We start from the raw sequence: 18,802 nt of genomic DNA on the forward strand, positions 1-18,802 counted from the left end.
AAGAAAGCAAGTGGCACTGCTGGGCTGAGTGACAACCACAGGCAGGGGTCCAGCCAGGGCTTCATCCTCCACAGGAAGCAACCTGTGCCAGCCCTGCCACCACCAGGCCATGAAGTTTCCATTCCAGTTCTGTTTGGACTGTGCCTTCTCTGTTCTGTTTAATACAGAGAGATCTGCCTTTCCTCCATCCGAGAGGGATAAGTCTGTTCAGGAGAGGGGGCGGGGTTCCAGGGGGAGTGGCCATGCCCGTGGGTGGTCACATGGACCTGGACGCCTATTCCCTGTACTTTGTGAAAGCTTCTAGGTCTCACTTCAGTATGACACAAGCTGGCCTTGGCCTGACACAGGGCAGGGGTCACATCTGCTCGGGGACTCTGCTATGCTATTTTGTCCCTGTCACACAGGACATATAACTCCAGGTGCCTTCGGCTGGAGTCACCACCTAGACCGCATGTCATGTGGCAGTCTCAGAAACACCAAGGCCCATGGACCACTGTCCTATTTGAGACAGAGCCTGTCGTATCCCAGACCGGCCTGCAAGCATTATGTGGCCAAAGACAATGCTGACCCTGCCTCTGCCTCCCTCTTCCTCTGCCCCCAATGCTGGATTACAGTGAGTGCCCCGAGTCTGGTTTGCTCGAGGTCCTGTGCACACAGGCAAGCACTCTGCCAACTAAACCACACCCACATCCTGTCCCTAGTCACTTAAAGAGCAAATGTGACTCGCAACATCAAAGCAGACTTCCCTGTGTTCAAAAGCAGCACCTTCCTCTGCAGTGATCAGAAAGCAGGGATGATTGGCAGGTGGCCTGGACCCCACAAATGTTCATGTTTCAGGCCACACCCATGCTTAGAGATACACAAGGATGGGGCTGGACAGACGGCTCAGTGGTTAGGAGGTTCTGAGTTTGATTCCCGGCAGCCACATGGTGGCTCACAGCCATCTATACTGGGTCTGATGCCCTCTTCTGGCTTTAGATAGAGAACTCATCAGAACATTGCTTGGCGGTTTCTCTCGCCCTTCGGCTGATGGCATGGCCTGGATGTCCCCTGATGAGCCAGCCAGGTCTGGAGGGGTTCCTTTGCAGATGAACATGGGTATGCCACCCAGATATTGGGCTTGCAGGCTCCCATCTCACCAAGCCCCAAGAGTGGAAGCGTTTGGGAAAAGTCAGTGGTTTCATGTCAAAGTGACTCTGGGCATCAGGCAGCATTTGTGGGTGCAGTCATCACTTGGGGTCCAGGTGCTATTAGTATCTCATAGTGGGAGGCAAGGGCATAAAGTCCTAATGTAGAACACCGTAACACAGAGAGATCTAGACCCAACATGGGCCAAGCAGGGCTTGAGTCCTGAAATAGTTTATCTCTTCTCCCCAGAGTATGCTAGAGAGGGGGTCAACCCTGCCTGACAGAGCCCCCAGTCTGCTTTCTAGACAAGGGGAGAGTTGAGGGTCAGCTTGCAGGTTGAGATGACTGTTGCCTCACCCCCAAACCAAACCCTGTCCACTGTCCATCCTGAGGACAGGGAGACTGACAGGAAACGGGAGGGCCACAGACCAGGCGAAGCATCCGCCACAGCCTGGAGTCCAGGCTGGGAAGAGAGAACTGGGTGGGTTGTCAATAGAACAACCATCTCCTACGCCCTACTCATGGATGACCTCAGGGCACAATCAGGGTAGGTTGAGTGGCTGAGTCAGCAGGCTTCTCGGGCAGCCACTATGGTGTGCACAGGTGGAAGGGCCGCCTGCTTACCAGGTTTTCTATGGAGCACTGGAACTCGCTAATCTTCTTCAAGGTCTCCTTGTCCCGTTTCACTTCATTGATGTACATGGCCAAGTCCTAGAAATCCAGACAGGATCAGGGCACCGAGTCACACCGGGATGAACTCCCAGCCCCTTCCCAGCACTGATGGTTACTCTACACTCATCCTCTATCTTGCCTGGGGCCGCTCACACTCTGGGCGATAGGAGTAAGAAACACACAGGTAACCAGGAAGGAATAAGGTGACGGACACATTTGAACCCAGGATACACTGTGCTGAAGAGGGTGTCGGGAGCCCCCAAATACAAGCTCCCCTCACTCAGCCGACCTTGTGTCAGGATGGAGATGCAGCCCAGCATGGCTAAGCCACAGTGGGCTGCACACAGCCACTGTCTAGACGTTTCCGTTCTCATGAAGCCCCAATGCCATCTCCCCTGCAGAGCCTGGGGATTCTGTAAGGGAAGGATGTCCTGACATAATACTGCAATCCTCTAGTTAGTCACCAGGGGGCAGTGCTCACTTTGCTTCAGAAGTTTGTAATGGCCTGGAAGCAATGCCCAGTGGTGGCTGGGACAGAGCAGCAAGGATCCTGCCCAGAAAGCAGAGCAGAGAGGAAATCCCCAACACACAAAAGCCAGACCCACATCCTGGAGCCAGTTCCTACCTCCCTCATGGCCTCTCTTGCTTCTGGGGTCACTTCAAGGGCCACCCCACAAACCTTGCGACTAGCAGATTTCCTTCCTACCAGATGTCACAGTTTTGTAGAGGGTGGGTTTTGCTCTAAATCAACAGCAGGGATGGATCTGAGTATGTGTGGCCCTGTGCACACCTAGCAGGAGTCACAGAAGTGCCTGTCTGGGATGGGGATTCCCAGAGACAGATAGAGCTCCAGAGGCAAAGCAGCCAGAGGACAAGCAATCCTGTGGGAAACCTAGCTCCAGGGCAGTGACAGCTCAGACACTGGCTGGAAGAATGATTTTCTGCTTTACATTGGAGACATTAAAGGCTTCTAGATTCCCTGCTGTGATAGTCAGTTTTCATTGAGAGCTGTTCAGTTGAAGAACTGCATTGATAGTCTTGACTGATGACAGAGAAGAGAGAGAACTGCCCACTATAGGTGGCACCATTCCTAGGCAGGCGAGCTATATCAGAGAGCTAGCTAAGCACTCCAGGAAGTGACTCAGTAGGCTTTTAGTGGCTTCTGCCTTAACTTCTTTCCCTGATTTTTCTTCGTGATGAACTGTGACCTGGGAATGTAATCTAAAATCTTTTTCTCCCCTAAGCTGCTTTTGATTGTAGTGTTTATCAGAGTAACAGAATCCAAATTAGGACACCCTTCTGAACTTTGATAAGACAGACACAAACAGTCACAAACCCTCTGCGGAACTTCAGGAGCTGTTTATCCTCAGGGTACTTGGCCACAAAGGGACTAGAAGCCACCTGCTGGTCAGGCTGGGGCCCAGGAATGGCTGACGCTCAATTGTGTCTGCAGTAGGAGGATGTGGTCCCTCTGCTATGGTGACCTCAGTTCCCCAGGGAAGCCAGCCAGAGGTCCCAGGCCATGGCACCCATGTTTAAGTATACCCAAAACTGGTGCACACTTCCTGCTCACAGAGAGCTCCAGGGGGCTTTGAGAGCCAGCGTCCTCCCCCACTGAGCCCGTCCCTCACTCTTCGAATGAGGTGTCTTGGGAATAGACCATGGACCAGAGGACTCCTCACAGGCAAGTGCCAGAAGTCAAGGCTGTAACTCACTTCTTCTAAACACTGCAATGCCTAAGGGACCCAGCCTGTGTCGGGCCATTCACCTCATCTAAGACAGGTATCCGTGGGAGGCAGATACATGGCTGTGGGTGTTCTGGCAATCCCTGGCCTAAGCAGTCTGGAAGGTGACTTTCTTGCAAAGCCAGGATGAGTGGAACACGAACGGATTAATGAGGAAGAGGGCCTGGCCTGAGCACACCTTGTGTGGGAAAGAATAGAGCATGCCTGGGAACCCAAGGGTGGTCAGGCTTCCCTAGCGTCTGAGGCTTTTCTGTTACACACATCTTCAGTGACCCTGGCCTGATTCAGAGGGCGGCAGAAGCCACAAAGGTTTCTGGGCAGGACGGAGATGTGCCGAGCTTCCAAGGGCAGTGGACGATCATTCACAAAGCATAGAATGGCTGAACAGGGATCTTCAAAGCCGGCATGTGAAAAGGAATCTTCAAGTGATAGGGCAGAGTACAGGGCAGACCTCCAGCAGCAGGAGCCCAGGAGGAAAAGGCTAGAGCTGGCACCAGAAACCCACTGATGGCTCCAGCGGACACTTGGAAACACAGTGGGGGGGACAGGGCAGCTGCTGGCGAGTGAAGTTGGGGACTTTGGACACACGGTGAAAGCAGCCTAGCCTGCAGCTCTGTACATCATTTAAGTCTAATCCCACCGCAGTGTCCTGTCTGTTACCCTGGGTAATGGTCCTCACTGCCAAGGAGCTCAGTTTGGATACAGGAACGCATGTACAGTGGTCTGGGGCCTCCCCTGCCCCCTCAGCCCCCGCCCACCCCGTTTACTTACCTGCATGGCTTCCAATGCTTCTTTGAGCTGTTGTCTTTCTGGTCGGTCTGCGGAATGGCTCAGGAGCTCCTAAGGGAGCGAGAGGAGACCCAGGATGAGCCCTCAGGGTCCCAGTCCTGTGCCTGCGCCTACCCAGTGTGCAGAGCAAGACCCTCAGAAGAAAACCACCCACCAGGCCGGCGCAAGTCCCTCTACCCAACTCAAACAGACACGAGGATCCCTTATGTAGCAGACACCTTTGCGAGGAAGCTCAGAGGTCAAGCCATCAAGCATAGTAGATCTATCTCCTCTTCCTGCTTTAAGGGTGCTTTCCTAATGTTAATTTATTTTACTCATAACTTTCCTTCCAGTTGCCATGATACCCCTTCACGGTGTGTACTGAGCATGGGCCTGTGCTGCCACCATGTCCGTGGGCCCATGCCATCAGAGCCCAATGTGACAGAAGGCATTGTGAGCAGGCTAATAACCTCACCTTGAGCAACAGGTGGTACTTCAGCACCCGTTGCATGGGTACCACGAGCAGATCTTGCAGCTTGAACTTGCCATCCTGGACCTTGAGTGTGCATTCCTGGTGAGAAAGAGAGGCACGTGGTTGAAGAGTACTCTCCCTGGGAGAACCATCCCCCACTGCCAGCCACAAGAGAAGGAGGCCTCAGCCCTGGATTCTCGGTCTTCCAGAGTATGTATGAAATCAGTGTCTCTGTGTGGGCAAAAAAAAAACCACCCCTCACATCCTGGAACATAAGGGGACCCTGGGATGAGGCATCCCATGATGCAACAGTGCCTGCTGGGGCCAGGCCTTGCAGAACATGGCCCATGGATCTGCCATCTGCTCCCTGAGAAGCCAAGTGGGGAGGGAGCTGATACAAGGATGTGAGGTTAGCTAGGATCCCCAGGGGTGCATGAACAGGAGAAACCAGCATCATAACAACCAAACACTTGAACTGAAGCTCTGAATACAGAATTCTTCCTAACCACACAGAGTAGGGGCGCTCCTGGCCCTGGTCAGGAAGAGTCAGGAGGGTGCTCCAGGGACAAACAAGCTGACAGAGGTAGGTAAACCTAGGCAAGGGAAGGAGGCCCAGCATATCATGCAAGTCACCTAGGCCTGCTAAGGTCTCGGCAGAAACTAAGGTAAGTGTCACTGAGATGGGCTTGCCCAGGCCTCACAGCCCCTAGGACTGTGTTCTAATTTGGAACATGCATTCTGGAAATCACCCAACAAAATAGGAGAATGGCCACAAAACCAAAGGTGAGTGTTGAGGGAAGTTGGTGTGTCCCTTGGGTCTCGGCTAGATAGCTGTGCCCAGCCAGGGTACTGGGATGCTTTGTTACCTCCACTTTCTGCCTGAAGTCCTCTCGGCTGGCGAGGAGCTGGTTCAGTGTACTCTGAGCATGTTCCATGTGGCTACAGTACTCTCCATAGATCAGGAGCCTAAGGAAGGGACAGCAACTTATACAGAGCGCCAACCACATGGGCACCAGTCAAGTGAGACATTTACAGCAGCTGTGAACTGTGCTGCGGTGCACAGGCCATGTGCCCACACATGTACCCACGCATGTCTAAGATGCATGCGGCTACAATGTCCTGACTCCTTTTCAAGCAGGCTGGAGAGCCTCAGGGTCACTGCCCAAATGGCTCTCTACTACCTCAACCCCTCTACTTTCCCACCCTTTACATGACCAGGTTAGGAGGAGGGCTCCCAAAACATTAACAAAGGAGGGATACCCAATTCCCCTAGCCAGGGAGGTCACCTCCCACAGGCCTACGTCAGGTCATGGCCCAGGGCTCCACCTCTATTCTGGAGAGGAACGCCTAGAACAGAGAGAAGGCCCTGCCTAATGAGGCTCTCTCCTTGCCTCCAGACCTGGCATGGGGACTATTCATGGCTTTGGCTCATCCTAGGGACACACGAATTGGGGGTAGCTCTGGTGCCACATCAGGGGTGGCAGCCAGAATCAACAGGGTCCCAGCTGCCCTAGCCAGCCCCTCCCCCTCCTCACTATAGCCCACATGCCACCATCTCTCTTTGGCCTTTCAGAATATCTTTTTGGTATCCTACCCTGTCCTTTTGTCATCACTTGGTTCCATGTGCTATCCCCAGGGGATGACACCTCTTCAGACCAGAACACCCGCACTCTCAGGACAAGAGGGCAGCTAGTCTACAATTCCCTCCTTAGATTTCCCTGAACACGCACGAGCCGCTGTAAGAGGGGACAGTACCACAGGACAATATCAAGGACAAGTATGACAGCAGCCACGCCTCAACAGACTACTGCTCTCTCAATGAGTGTTAAGATCCGTTCTCCACATAGTCATCCAAGGTAACCGGAGCCCCAGTGAAGTGCCTGTGATAGCAACTAGTGTCCACCTGACAAGGAGCTCATTGGGAGGCTGGGCTTCTCCTAAGCCCCGCCTCACCCCACCCATACTGAAGTCCTGTGAGAAGGACCTCCTGGATCCTCTCCAGTCCACCTCTAACAATCTCGCAGCAGACTGTCCACTAGGGCTCTCACTCCTCCCAGGCAACAGGAGCCACTCTGGAAGAAACGCTTGCTATACATAGTTCCCGGGATGGGGTGGGCTTTGTTTCCTAGTGTTCTCTCTGCTTCCTGCTCGAAGACTAAGGTGTGAGCTTGAACTGTTCCTGCCAGTACGCCTTTGCTCTACCATTATAGTGGTTAGAATGTCCCCATGAGTTCATCATACGTTTTAATACTTAGTCATCGAGGAGTGGTATTCCTTGAGAAGGATTAGGAGGTATGGCCTGGCTAGAGGAAATATGCCACTAGGGGTGTGCTTTGAAGTTTCAAAAGCCTAGGCCAGGCCCAGTGTCTTTTCTTGCAGACGTAGGTGCAGAACTCTCAGCTACTTCTCCAGCACCATGTCTGCCTGTGTGCCACCATGCTTCCTGCCATGGTAATGGGCTAAATCTCTAAGGCTGTAAGTGAGCCCTGATGAAATGCTTTCTTTTATGTCTCTCCACAGCAGTGGAACAGTGGCTACGGCATCATGAACCCGAACCCTCTAGGAACCACTGCACAACTAAACTCTTTTCTAAGTCGCCATGCTCAGGCTGTTTTCTCGCGGAAATAAAAGGCAATGGATGCACTTCAGCCTTGGGAGCAGACGACACTCAGGCCTAAGCGCAGAAGCAGAAGGCAGCAGGCAGGAGCCCTGGCCCCAGGCATTGCTGGCTTAACAAACACGACTCTAGTGGGGTTCTTTGTTCCTCCACAGGACCCCAAAAGACCCTTGACCCTGCCTATCCTGACAGACACATAGCTACAATCCCAGCACAAGTGGGAAATTAGGGAGCTCAGGCTTAAAGGGGGTTGGGGGTAGATGTAGCTCCATTTGCTTAGCATATGGAGTCCAGATACTGTGCCCGTCTCCTCTAGGTGTTCCACCCTTCCCCTTGCCTGTGTCAGGCTTAGGAACTCCCTGCAACCACACCCTGCAGCTTCTGATACTTGAAGCCTTCAGTGCAGCAACCAGGGACTTTCCTGCATACTTCCCTAACCTTCTCGTCCATGTGCAGATCGCTTCAAAGCACAGACTATAAACGTGTTCTACTGTTGTCAAAACTGAACAAATGATTCATTCCGAGAGTGTTGCAGGAAGTTGGCTGTAGAAGTAGGAGGTAATGGACCTTCATTTTAACCACCAACATTTTGAACTGTTAAGAAAAATGTTGGGCCTGGAAAGAGAGCTCAGGGGTTAAGATTAATACCAAGCTCTTGCAGAGTTCTTGGCACCCATGCTGGGTAGCTTACAAGCACTTATAACTCCAGCTCCAGGAGAACCTGATAACCTTTTCTGGCCTCCTCAGGCACCTGACACTCTTGTACAGATACCTCTGCCCCCGACACAAACACATAATTAAACAAACAAACAAACACACAACTTGGAAATAAGGTTACACAGGCACAAACTTCACCTCATGCATCTCAAACAATACCGGTCCACCCTGAAACACAAGCCCACCTTGGTATACCTCCATGCGACTTCTGCTCTTAACAAGACTAGGGGGAGGGGGCAGTGACAGGGCACACAACAAATGACCCATTGTCACAGAGGAGGCACTTTGAATCTTTGTGGCTGTGGCCCTGGAATTGCGGGTCTCTTGTGGTGTAGAGCCCACGGCCTCCGCCTCTGCGCTGAACTGGCGTCAGGCTTTTCCTAACCCCTACTGTAGAGCTACAGGGCGTGGCTAAAACAGGTGTGGCTGCTGTACTTCTGGACACCACATTCTGATCCCTCTTCCCAAACTGCAATCTATTTGGCCAGCAGAGTGTCAAGGAGGGAACAGAACACAGCAAGTAACAAACTATATTGTTTCCTTGAGTTTCGGGCCTAGTGACTAGAAACATTAGCCACCATGACCGCAATAAGCCAGAGAGGCAGAAAGGATTACAGGGACCCCCACAAGTCCCTACCATTGAAGTGAGGCTTGGAGGCTCCCAATCCTCTAAGCTGTGACGGAGAAACAGTAGTGACCCTGGTTACAAGGACAAACAAGGATCCAGAGACAAGTGGCCCCCTGCCTTAGTCCCAAGAATGTGAGGCTGAACCTCTCTGTCATCCTGCCTAGATGGTTTCCAGATTCACACTTCAAACCTTGAAGGCAGCTGAGGTTCCAGTCAAGCCGGATGTCACTCACCTTTCCTTAAACTCCAAGAAGACCTTAGCCAGGGTACTGCCCCCAGCCATCATGGACACATCGATGGCGCGCAGGAAGCTGTGGTGCACCTTGATGAGGTCCTAAGGGGAAAGTAGGGTCAGTGCACAGGCCCCGCTGGCCAAAAAACCCAAGAGGTGCTGTGGGGTGCTCATCCAAGCCCGGGAAGGCTAGTGTCACTCAGCTGGAAGCGTCCAGCAGGTGTGTCTAGGTTTTTTTGTTTTATTTTCCAGGTGGGGTTTCTCTGAATAGTCCTGGCTGCCTTGAACTCACTCTGGAGACCAGAGTATGGTTTGAGTTGAGGCTGGCCTCGGACTCAGAAATCAGCCTGCCTCTGCCTTCCAAATACTGCAATTAAAGGTGTGGGACATTGCCATCTGACTATCTGACTCTTTGACATTATAGCCCAGTGCCATCAACCCAGTCAGCACTCAAGAATCACACAAGTTACAAAAATATAAAACCGCACAGCAAATCTTTCGATGTCTTAAGTAAACTTCAGATTTAGTATTGGGGCTGCACTCAAAGCCTCCCAGCCACAGATTAGACGCTCTTGTTACAGTGCCCAGCACATGGAGAAGCTAAAGTACATTATGGTCATGCAGTAGAGAGAGCTTCCTAGACCAGAATGGGGCCCCTGGGGACACATGGCAGTTGCCTCAGAACAGACTTGAAGCCAGAAGATGGAGAACGCAGTGGAGCTGTTCTCAGCTTTCAGCCTTGTGGCCTCCCGGCTACTAGGAAGAATGGAGCCGCCTGCAGCCACTCAGCTTCCTCATGGTTCACCCCAGATACAGGGTGCTGAGCACGCTGGCCACCCCTTCTATTCCTCCCAGCTTCTTTTCTCTTCCAAGTCATGTGTACTGGCTGAGGCCCAGACAGTAAAAGATACACTGGTTAGCCCTGTGTGGGAGAGGAAGACACCCCCACCCCAACCTCGTGTCTTTGAGCTGACGGGAGGTGGTCAGGAGCCAGAAGCAGGCAGCATGCCCTGGGGTGGGGGAGGGGCATCCACTCATGTGTGGCATCTGGAGTTGTACCTTCACACATGGTCATCTGGTGCACATGAACAGTCAAAAGACACCTGCAGAGCAGAAAGTGGTGGGGAACACTTCCCTCTGTGTTAACAGAAGCCTTGCTAATGGTTCTGTGGGCCTCGGGTCTGTGCACAGCTGAGAACTTCCATAGCAAGCCACAGGAAAACTCTCAGGCCGCACCAGATCTCACCTCTTCTGCCTCCTGAAGGCACAGTCCCCAGGGTGGGAAGCTGTCCTCCCATCTGTCAACCATTAGTCAGCCAAGGCACCAGCAGGGACGTACGTCTACAAAGTCCCAGGGATACCGTCTTAGGAGACAGCTGCATACCTGGCAGGAACACGCCAGAAAGCTTACCTCCAGGTTGATGAAGACAGCAGCCATGTCCGCCGGGCTCAGCACCAGCCGCAAGGGACCCATGTAGTTCTGAGGAAAGAAGAATGCTGCTGCTCAGTATGCACTCGCTTTCCAGTCAAAGCCAAAGCTGCCCTACACAGGGAGGGCTCGGTGCTCACTGGACAGCACATGAAGGCGAGGCAGGCTGGGACCAAGACCACAGCACAGTAAGGCCAGCCTGGGTCAAGGGAAGTGTACACCAGGACCATGGCTGGGGGCTCCTCACTCACCATTCTGGCCACACTGGCTGCGACGGTTTGAAGGTGCTTGTCCCAGGGGGTGGAACTATTCAGAGATGCGGCCCTAGAGTAGGTTTGGCCTTGTTGGAGGAAGTGTGTCTCCACAGGCTTAGGTTTTAAGACCCCCATTCCAAGGTGCCTGGAAGCCAGTCGTTTCCTGTCTACACCATGCCTGTCCGATGCTACCATGCTCCTATCTTGATGATAGTGGATTAAACCTCTGAACCTATAAGCCAGCCCCAATTAAATGCCGTCCTTATAAGAGTTGCCTTGGTCATGGTGTCTATTTATAGCAATGCAAACTCTAAGACACTGGGGCAAACTCCACACCAGATAACAGCCAAGAGGATTTTAGCTGACACTGGTATTGTTCTTGACGAAAGGACACAGATGCATCAGGAAGATTCATAAGCAAGGCCTACTGGGTTGTGATGGGGCTAGGTGGATAGATACAGGGCACTGGCCATACTCAGGGCCCATCACACCCAATGTGTTACATTCCTAGCTACCAACAAAGGCACCAAGATGCCCCATGGGGCAAGGGGAGGCTTAGAGAACTTAGCTCAAGACCTGACCTCACATGCTCAAAGACAGAGCTGCAATCGTGGCTGGCTTAGGTGGGAACACTGAGAAGAAACTCAGGGGAGGCTGGGAGGCTTTCCACAGAAGGGAGGGGAGAAACTTTGTGTGAGAATATTACGGCAAGGTGGAGGGGCTGCTACCCAGTATGCTGTGTCCACTTACAGTGGTCCTCACTTTTCCTTTAACTCAGTTCCTCATGTCCTGGTGACCCCTACCATAAAATCATCACTGCTACTTCATAATAATAATTTTGCCACCACTATGAATTATAATGTAAACATCAGTTAGAATGCAATTGAATGAATTGGGACACCCCCCCCAAAGGGATCGAGACCCACAGGCTAACACCTGCTGGTCTAGGGTCACAGAAGGGAGTTTGATGGAGGCACTGGCCAGTTCAGACCATCCTGTGGGCATGTCTGTGGGGGGCTGGCTTGATTATTCATTGACGAAGGAGGACCCAGATCACTATGAGTAGCAGCAGCTCCTGGCCAGGTGGCCCTGGACTATTTAAGAAATCCAGCTAAACACTAGCCCGTGTAAGCCAGCAAACAGCTTTTCTCCATGTTTCTGCGTGAGGTCCTGCACGGATTCCCTCCACTGACAAGGTAATCAAGTTAGGGTAAAATGAGCTCCTCTCTTCCCTAAGCTCCTTTGGGTCAGGGTGACTCCTCACAGCCTGAAGAACAGGACCGGGTGCTAAGAGTCTCTACCCTGGGCTTCCGGGAGAAAAAGGTCTCACCTTCTCAATGTCCTCCAGGGTGCGGTAGTACTTGGCCTCGGTCTCCTGGATCTCTAACAGGCAGCAGCTTCTCTTGTCATCCTCAGTCATGCCCATTTTCTAAGGAGAAATGACATGCGAGCCAAGGTCCCACTGCCCGGCCACCCAGGGGCCCGCCGCCTGACCCACACAACATGATGACGCCTTTCCAGTATGGTCACAAGGTTATTGAATGTGAGGCCACAGCCCATCCCCATTATCTGTGACTGAGGAAACCGAGGCACATGGGCAGGAGAGGTCTGAGAGTCAGCAGCAAGGAAGGCACGAGGCTTCTAGACTCCTGGGTACTCACTCACCTTGAGTCCTCACCAGACTGGGACAAAAGCCTCAGTGAGAATCCTATCACATACAGGTGAGGTGTGCTCAGGGCCCTTGCTGGAGTGGGTCAGCCCTGTCCAGTAGCGGGCATTGGTTAACCTCTTGGAGACCCATAGCTGACCTATTCTGGCTTCAAAACGCCAAATGCCTCAAAGGCCAGGCTTCCCTGAAGAGCCACCGGCCTCCGACCAGAAGGCCTGAGCTAACAGTTCATCAGGGGGTCACCTGGGGACATACCTCTATAGCAGGAGCACACTGTCTGCACACGGCGGAGTGAGCCGGGCTGTGGTGAGCTTTAGAGCTGCTTTCTTTTGGTTCACTCAGCTCAGACAGCCTGGTCCGCCCCGAACTGGACTGAGGAGCCAACACTGGACTGATGTCTACCCAGCTACCCAGTGGATCCTAAGAGCCCCTTATGGTCCGCACAACGGCACTCCCAAGCATTTTGCAACATGGAGCGAGGACTTGGTGAGGTCCGTCGGTATCTGAGGCAGCATGGGGTAGGGTAGGGACCTCAGCCCAAGACTCTTTCCAACCCTGTGTGCCTGACCACGTCTCGCCGAGAACATGGTCCATAACTTGCTTTGTGGTCTCTGACCTCTTCCCAACAGACGGAAAGACAGCGGCAGGAGCCCGCCTAGCTTGTCTTACCTGCAACTTACCTGCATGTATCTGATCTGAATGCATGGAGGAGCAAACAAGAGTGAACCAGTCAGCAGTGTCCACTGCCCTCAAGCCACACTTGGGAAGGGTCACGACCGACAGCCCACCCACCCTACTGTCAGCCCAACCTCAACAACCATATCACAGTCTTTCCCAGAGTCCGCCGTGGAAGAGTCAGGACGCAGCATAAGACTGAAGTGCCCTTGCTGATCCTCCCATGGGTTCTGGACACAGAACCTGCCTTACTCTTAGTCAGCTAGTCCGGGGCATGAGGAGAAGTGGGGAACCCTTTGTTGTATCTCAGAGACCCCTCACAGCAAGAGGTCTAATCCCCTCTGTGGATGGACTAGAAAAGAGATCCAGCAGTGGATGTCAGAACACTGGCATGTCCTTTACGACATGTTCCTGTCCCTGAGGTTCTTCAGGACCAGGGACAGTGACAGGCTCCTGGGAGAGCTGCAGGAGTCTCAGTAGTCTCAGCCTGGGGACGGTCAGATATGCCCCCACCAGCCACTGTGCCTGCATACTGATATTTACGCTCAGAGAGGCTTTAATCAACATGGTGGGGTTTCCTAGGCCACAGCAGGCCTGCTTTGGGGAAGCCCTGATCAGACTTGGCAAAGCTGGGGAGTAGAGCGGAACCTCTCCCACCTGTTCTGGAGCCCTGAGCATAATGGGGGGGGGGGGGAGACTAATCATTAAATGATCAGGAAGGAATGTGTGTGTTCTCAAGGCTGGTGCAAGGAGCCACGATACCCCAGTATAGCCTTCCATTTCTCCTCCCAAGCCAGGGACACAGCAGGGTACCGGCAGCCTGGGAAGGCTCCCCGGGCTCTTTGGGATTCTTCTCTCAGCTTTTTGTTTCTCTGCCACCAGCTGGAGGCTCCCACACAGATGGGAGACAGAAATATTGGCTTTTGATAAATTTCCCACTTCTTCAGGAAAGCACATGCGTCAAAAAAAAAAAAAAAAAAAGCCTCCACAACTGACAAGTGGCAAGGTGCCCACCTGGGAGGAGTCCAGGGGTCCGTAGGAGCTATGGCCTGCCCCTCTAGGGCCCCCTCTTTGGATCCCTACAGGCAGACCCCCAAGTTCCATACAGCAGCTGTTGGCAAAAAGCCAGAGCTAGCACCAACCATGGTCTGCAAGATCATTAGCCAAAGCTGCATGAAAATAAATACCCTTCAACATAAAAGGCGTGCAGCTGGCCGGCTGGGCCCGCACAGGCCTCCTCATTCTGCACACAAAAAGAGTTACAATGATGTGTGCCTAGTAGCTCAGTTAGACTGAATACAAAGTTACTATTTTAAAGCTCTCTGGATAAGCAAGACTATGAACCTTCTAAGAAAATAAATTGTAACCACTCTGCTGGAGGAGCCCGGCAGTCACAGGGCCCCTCATAGTGTCTCAATAGGGCTGCAAGGACACTGCAGGGAAGCACCCCCTCTCTCATCCCGAAGGACCTGGGTCTGTACTCAGGCGGCTTCCATGGAAAGGTTCAGTTGCCTATAGCAAGGGTGGTGGTGGGAAGGGGTACGGGGGTTGGGAGTGAGGGTGGGTGCTCACCATGGGCTGCTGCACCTCCACCTTGATGATGTCTTCATAAATGTCATCGCCTTCATCTTCACATGGGACACAGTCGTAGATGTCCTCGCCCAGGTCATGCTCGCTGCACAGAGAGGTGGGTGAGCAAAGAAGGAAGGTCCAGCCGCCATGTCTCCCACCTTGGCTCAGGCTCCCCATCTACACAGTGGAGCTCCTCTGTGGGTTTGGATCAGCCTGGGAGGAGCTGCCATAGGGATCTGCCTGTCTTTGAAAACTCCCTTTCCCTAGCGTTGCCCCAAGCCTGGAGTAAATGCTGAAGACACACCAGCCAGAGACGCCTCCCTTCGCTGGGATCCTCTGTGGCTGACCCACAGAAATGCCCAGCTCCTAACCCAGAACAGAGCTCCTGTCTCAGCCCATGCCCAGGAGTCCCAAGTGCTCCATCATCCTTGGGCACAGGACCCACAGATGGCTGCCTCTCACAAACTGTGGACACTATGCAGGATGGAGGAATGGAGACAGACACAGAATACATGGTGACCTTCAGCACCCAGGAAAGCAAAGACCAGTTTAAAACTCAGGAAAGTTTCAATTCTGCTCACAACTCCTGGGCCTCCTCCAAGCTACCTATGACCACTAATGAACGCTGATTGTCTACTTGGCATGAGCCCACAATCACTGTTGTTCTCTGAATAAGAATGGATCCAGTAGGCTTATTTGAATGCTTGATCACTAGTTAGTGGAACTGTTTTGGGAAGGATTAGGGGTGTGGCCTTGTTAGAGAAGGTATGGACTGGGGGTGGACTTTAATGTTTCAAAGGCCCAAGTAAAACCCAGCCAACTTTTCAGTTTCTCTCCCCCCACCCCCACTGCCACCTCCAACTTGTAGATAAGATATAAATCTTAGCTACTGCTCCAGCACCATGACAGCTGCCATGCTCCCCACTACGAGAGCCATGGGTTCACCCTCTGAAACTGTAATCAGGACCTCATCAGATGCTTTCTTTTATAAGTTACATTGGCCATGCTGTCTCTTCAGTCTGAGAGAGTCTCTAAATTCAGTTGGAGGCAAACCTCTGAGCATGTCTGAGGGAGTCTCTAGATTACATTAACTGAGGTGGGAAGACCCACCTTAAAAATGTGGGAGCATCATTCTGTGAGCTGGGACCCTGGACTGAGGACACAGGAGAAAATGAGCTGAGAACCCATATCCACCCCCCACCCTCTCCCTCTCCCTCTCCCTCTCCCTCTCCTTCCAGACTGTGTGTGCAGTGTTAACATCTTAATCACAGCAGGAAGCAGAGAGAGTACACTCTCAAAGTGTGCTTCTGCTTCTGAGGGGATACTTCCTCCAGCAGGGCCATACCTCCCAAACACTGCCAGCAACTGGAAACCAAGTATTTAAATGCCTAGGACAAGGGACAGTTATGATTCAAACCGCCACAGGCACCCCCTGCACGGCTGTTCTGCAGACCCCTGCCTAATGTATACAGACGTTCCCAGGTACACCTGGGGCTCCTGCAGCCCTGAAGACACCCTTCCACTTGCCTTATGCTGATGACAAGGTTGCCCCACACTTCAGCAACCTCCTCCTTCACTCTGAACCCACCCCACCATGCTGCAGGTCTCCTCAGGAAGCCGACTGCCCTCCCACACCCACTGCCGTGCCCCAGGGTTCAGAGACGCAGATGGGAAGCCCTGTTCAGTGAGCGTCCACAGGCTGAGAGCCAAGGTAGGAGGGGTGGTGCTCTGGGTATCCCCACAACTGCTGATCAGAGGACAAAGCTAACAATCGACTGTGATAGTTACCCAGAGAACTGCCCATCTACTCTGAAGCCTTCTGCTCACACCAAATTTCTCTTTGTTTCCAGACACTCTCCACTCTGTCACGCAAGCTGGCTTAGAACTCACATTGGATCCCAGACTAGCCTAAATCTCATGTCATTCTTTCTTCTCCACTACTCTCCTGAGTCATGGGATGACTCCACAAATCAGTGCCAAGCTTTATGCAAGCATTTACCCTCTGAGCCATCTCACTGACCCACCGACTTAAGTTTTTAAAAGCCAGTTGTTTTTCTTAGGTCCATATAATCCTTAGAGGTGGCCATTTTGCACATTAAATAATAACACCTGTGCTTGCCCACACACATGCAAACACACACACACACACACACACACACACACACACACACACACTCCCACAGCCTCAGCCTCAAGTCCTCCTGGCTCATCTCCCTGCCCGTACTGGGGCATCATAACTGGGGGACAGACAGACACTGGGGTGTAGCCAGCCTCCTGCCTGCCATGCAGGGCTTACACTCAGAGGTCAGGCTCACCTCGGAATAGCCTGTGGTCTTCCCAGCTGACCTTACCCTAGGCAGGTCTGACTGGCTGTCTCCTGGAAACTGCCACCAGAGAGAACATAAATCATTTCCCCAGCCTCTCTGGGCTCTGTGCCAAAGGGTACGGCCCTGCCATTCTAGCCGCCAGACTCCTGGGCCAGGTGAGGGCTTCAAGGTCCTTTCTGGCAGATACTTGTCAGCCAAACTTCTCTCGTGCAATAGAGCAAGGCTGGGGGCACAATGGCTGTCTAGAATTCCAACCACGTGGAACTGAGGGAAGCAGATGCTTCCAGGCTTCGGAAACAGACTGCTCAGGGCAGAGGAGACACCTCCCAGTCTAGAGACAGACTCCGGTTTCGCTCCAACGGGCCAGGGGAAGGAAGTAATGGGACAGGGAGCTTTGATGGTTACATGTTCCACAAGCTGGAGAAAGGGGTCAAATGGGTGAGAGTTGAGCCTCAATGGGGGTCTTACATGCTGGAAACCAGCCAGAATCGGAACCCCCCTTTCGAGGATATCCAAGACAATTCTAAGACTCCAGCCCCCACCCAGCTGGGTTCCTTGCCAATAAAGACCTGCACACAGACATTGGCTCAGGCCTCCTGGAACCAGCTCTTGAGGTACGGCTGCTCTAAGGGCCTGGCTCCTAACTCAGTTGAAGATGGGGTGGCTAGAAGACCTCTGCTCTGATGCACAGTGAAACATGCATGCACACCCTCGTACTCTGACACTGGGCTCTGAAGCTCCTGATGGACAGATGTACAAAGAGCAGGTGGCAGATGCTGACCTTGGGTGGGAGGGATCGCCCCCATTGTAGCCCAACAAAGAGACAGTGGGGTTTGTGAGGAGGTCCCAGCAGGTCCTAGTCAGATGAGGCTTGTTGACTGAAGAGTATCAAATCTCCCATGAGCTGCTGGGCTTTTACAAAGGTGATTCCTCAATAGGTAAACTTTCAGCACCTCACTCCCAGCTGACTCTCAATACCAGCTACACACCTGTATCCACTGGCCTCCTAAACCATGCAAGACGGTGTCTTCATGGTGTTTTTGGTAAGGAAGATTTATAAAACGAACAATGCACCTTGGCTGACTCACTCTGACAAAGGAGCTGTCCAACTTCAGTCCCAACCCACTCCTCAGACCCACCAATCCCCTTTCTCCATTCCCCACCCTCAGCCTCCCTCCTGGCTGGTCCTCAAGAGGCCACCTTCCCCACTGCAAAGTCAACAGCACGGACAGCCCCTAGCTCCTTCCTCTTGACCTCTGCATCTCATCTCTGAGCCCATAAGGACTTGCATCTGGTCCTTTGTAATACTGAGTAGTACTGTGTGATCCAATCTCCTTCTCCGTGGGCACTGGGCCACTTAAAAGTATAACAGAGTGTAACCATAAATGCCAACACTAGGGAGGCACAGGGACATGGACCCTTGAAGCTTCCTAGCCAGCCTGGTGAACTCAGGCCTGAGAGACGGGCTCAGAGATGACAGCACACGCTACTCCTGTAGAGGACCCACGTTTGGTTCCCAGCACCCCATGGTGGCTCCTGTAACTCTGACTCCAGGGGATCCAGTGCTTTCTTCTGAACTCTACAGAAATCTGCTCTCGCACTTGCCACTAACCCACACATACTTAGAAATAGAAGAAACCTGGGGCTGGAGAGATAGCTCAGTGGTAAGAGCACTGACTGCTTTTGCAGAGGACCTGGGTTCAGTTCCCAGCAACCATGTGGTAGCTCACAAGAATCCGTGACTCCTGTTCTAGGTTATTCACTGCCTTCTTTTAGCCTCCATGGGTTCTGCATGTACGGTACACATATAAACATGCAGGCAAAATATACATACAGATAAAAAGAAACATCTTAAAATATTTTTTAAAAAAGAAAGAAAGAAATGGATGGCAGTTAA

The 18,802-nt window shown here is 52.5% G+C and overlaps 1 protein-coding gene across 3 annotated transcripts in view; it reads right to left on the minus strand.

Moving 5' to 3' along the window:
* VAV2 (vav guanine nucleotide exchange factor 2) overlaps positions 1–18,802 on the minus strand; it is a 155,724-nt gene that overhangs the window by 22,131 nt on the left and 114,791 nt on the right. For all 3 annotated transcript variants that reach the window (XR_013975315.1, XM_080927506.1, XM_080927505.1), the window contains exons 5-12: positions 14,579–14,681; positions 11,993–12,091; positions 10,391–10,459; positions 8,981–9,081; positions 5,652–5,751; positions 4,789–4,884; positions 4,317–4,385; positions 1,753–1,839 (exon numbers count right to left, since the gene is read on the minus strand). Coding sequence is in view for 2 of the 3 variants with exons in the window: in XM_080927506.1 (XP_080783632.1) it covers positions 1,753–1,839; positions 4,317–4,385; positions 4,789–4,884; positions 5,652–5,751; positions 8,981–9,081; positions 10,391–10,459; positions 11,993–12,091; positions 14,579–14,681 (724 nt within the window). In the remaining variant the exon portion in view is untranslated. The remainder of the gene's footprint in view (positions 1–1,752; positions 1,840–4,316; positions 4,386–4,788; positions 4,885–5,651; positions 5,752–8,980; positions 9,082–10,390; positions 10,460–11,992; positions 12,092–14,578; positions 14,682–18,802) is intronic.

The sequence above is a fragment of the Micromys minutus genome, assembly GCF_963924665.1.
Source record: "Micromys minutus genome assembly, chromosome: 13".
Classification (NCBI taxonomy): domain Eukaryota; kingdom Metazoa; phylum Chordata; class Mammalia; order Rodentia; family Muridae; genus Micromys; species Micromys minutus.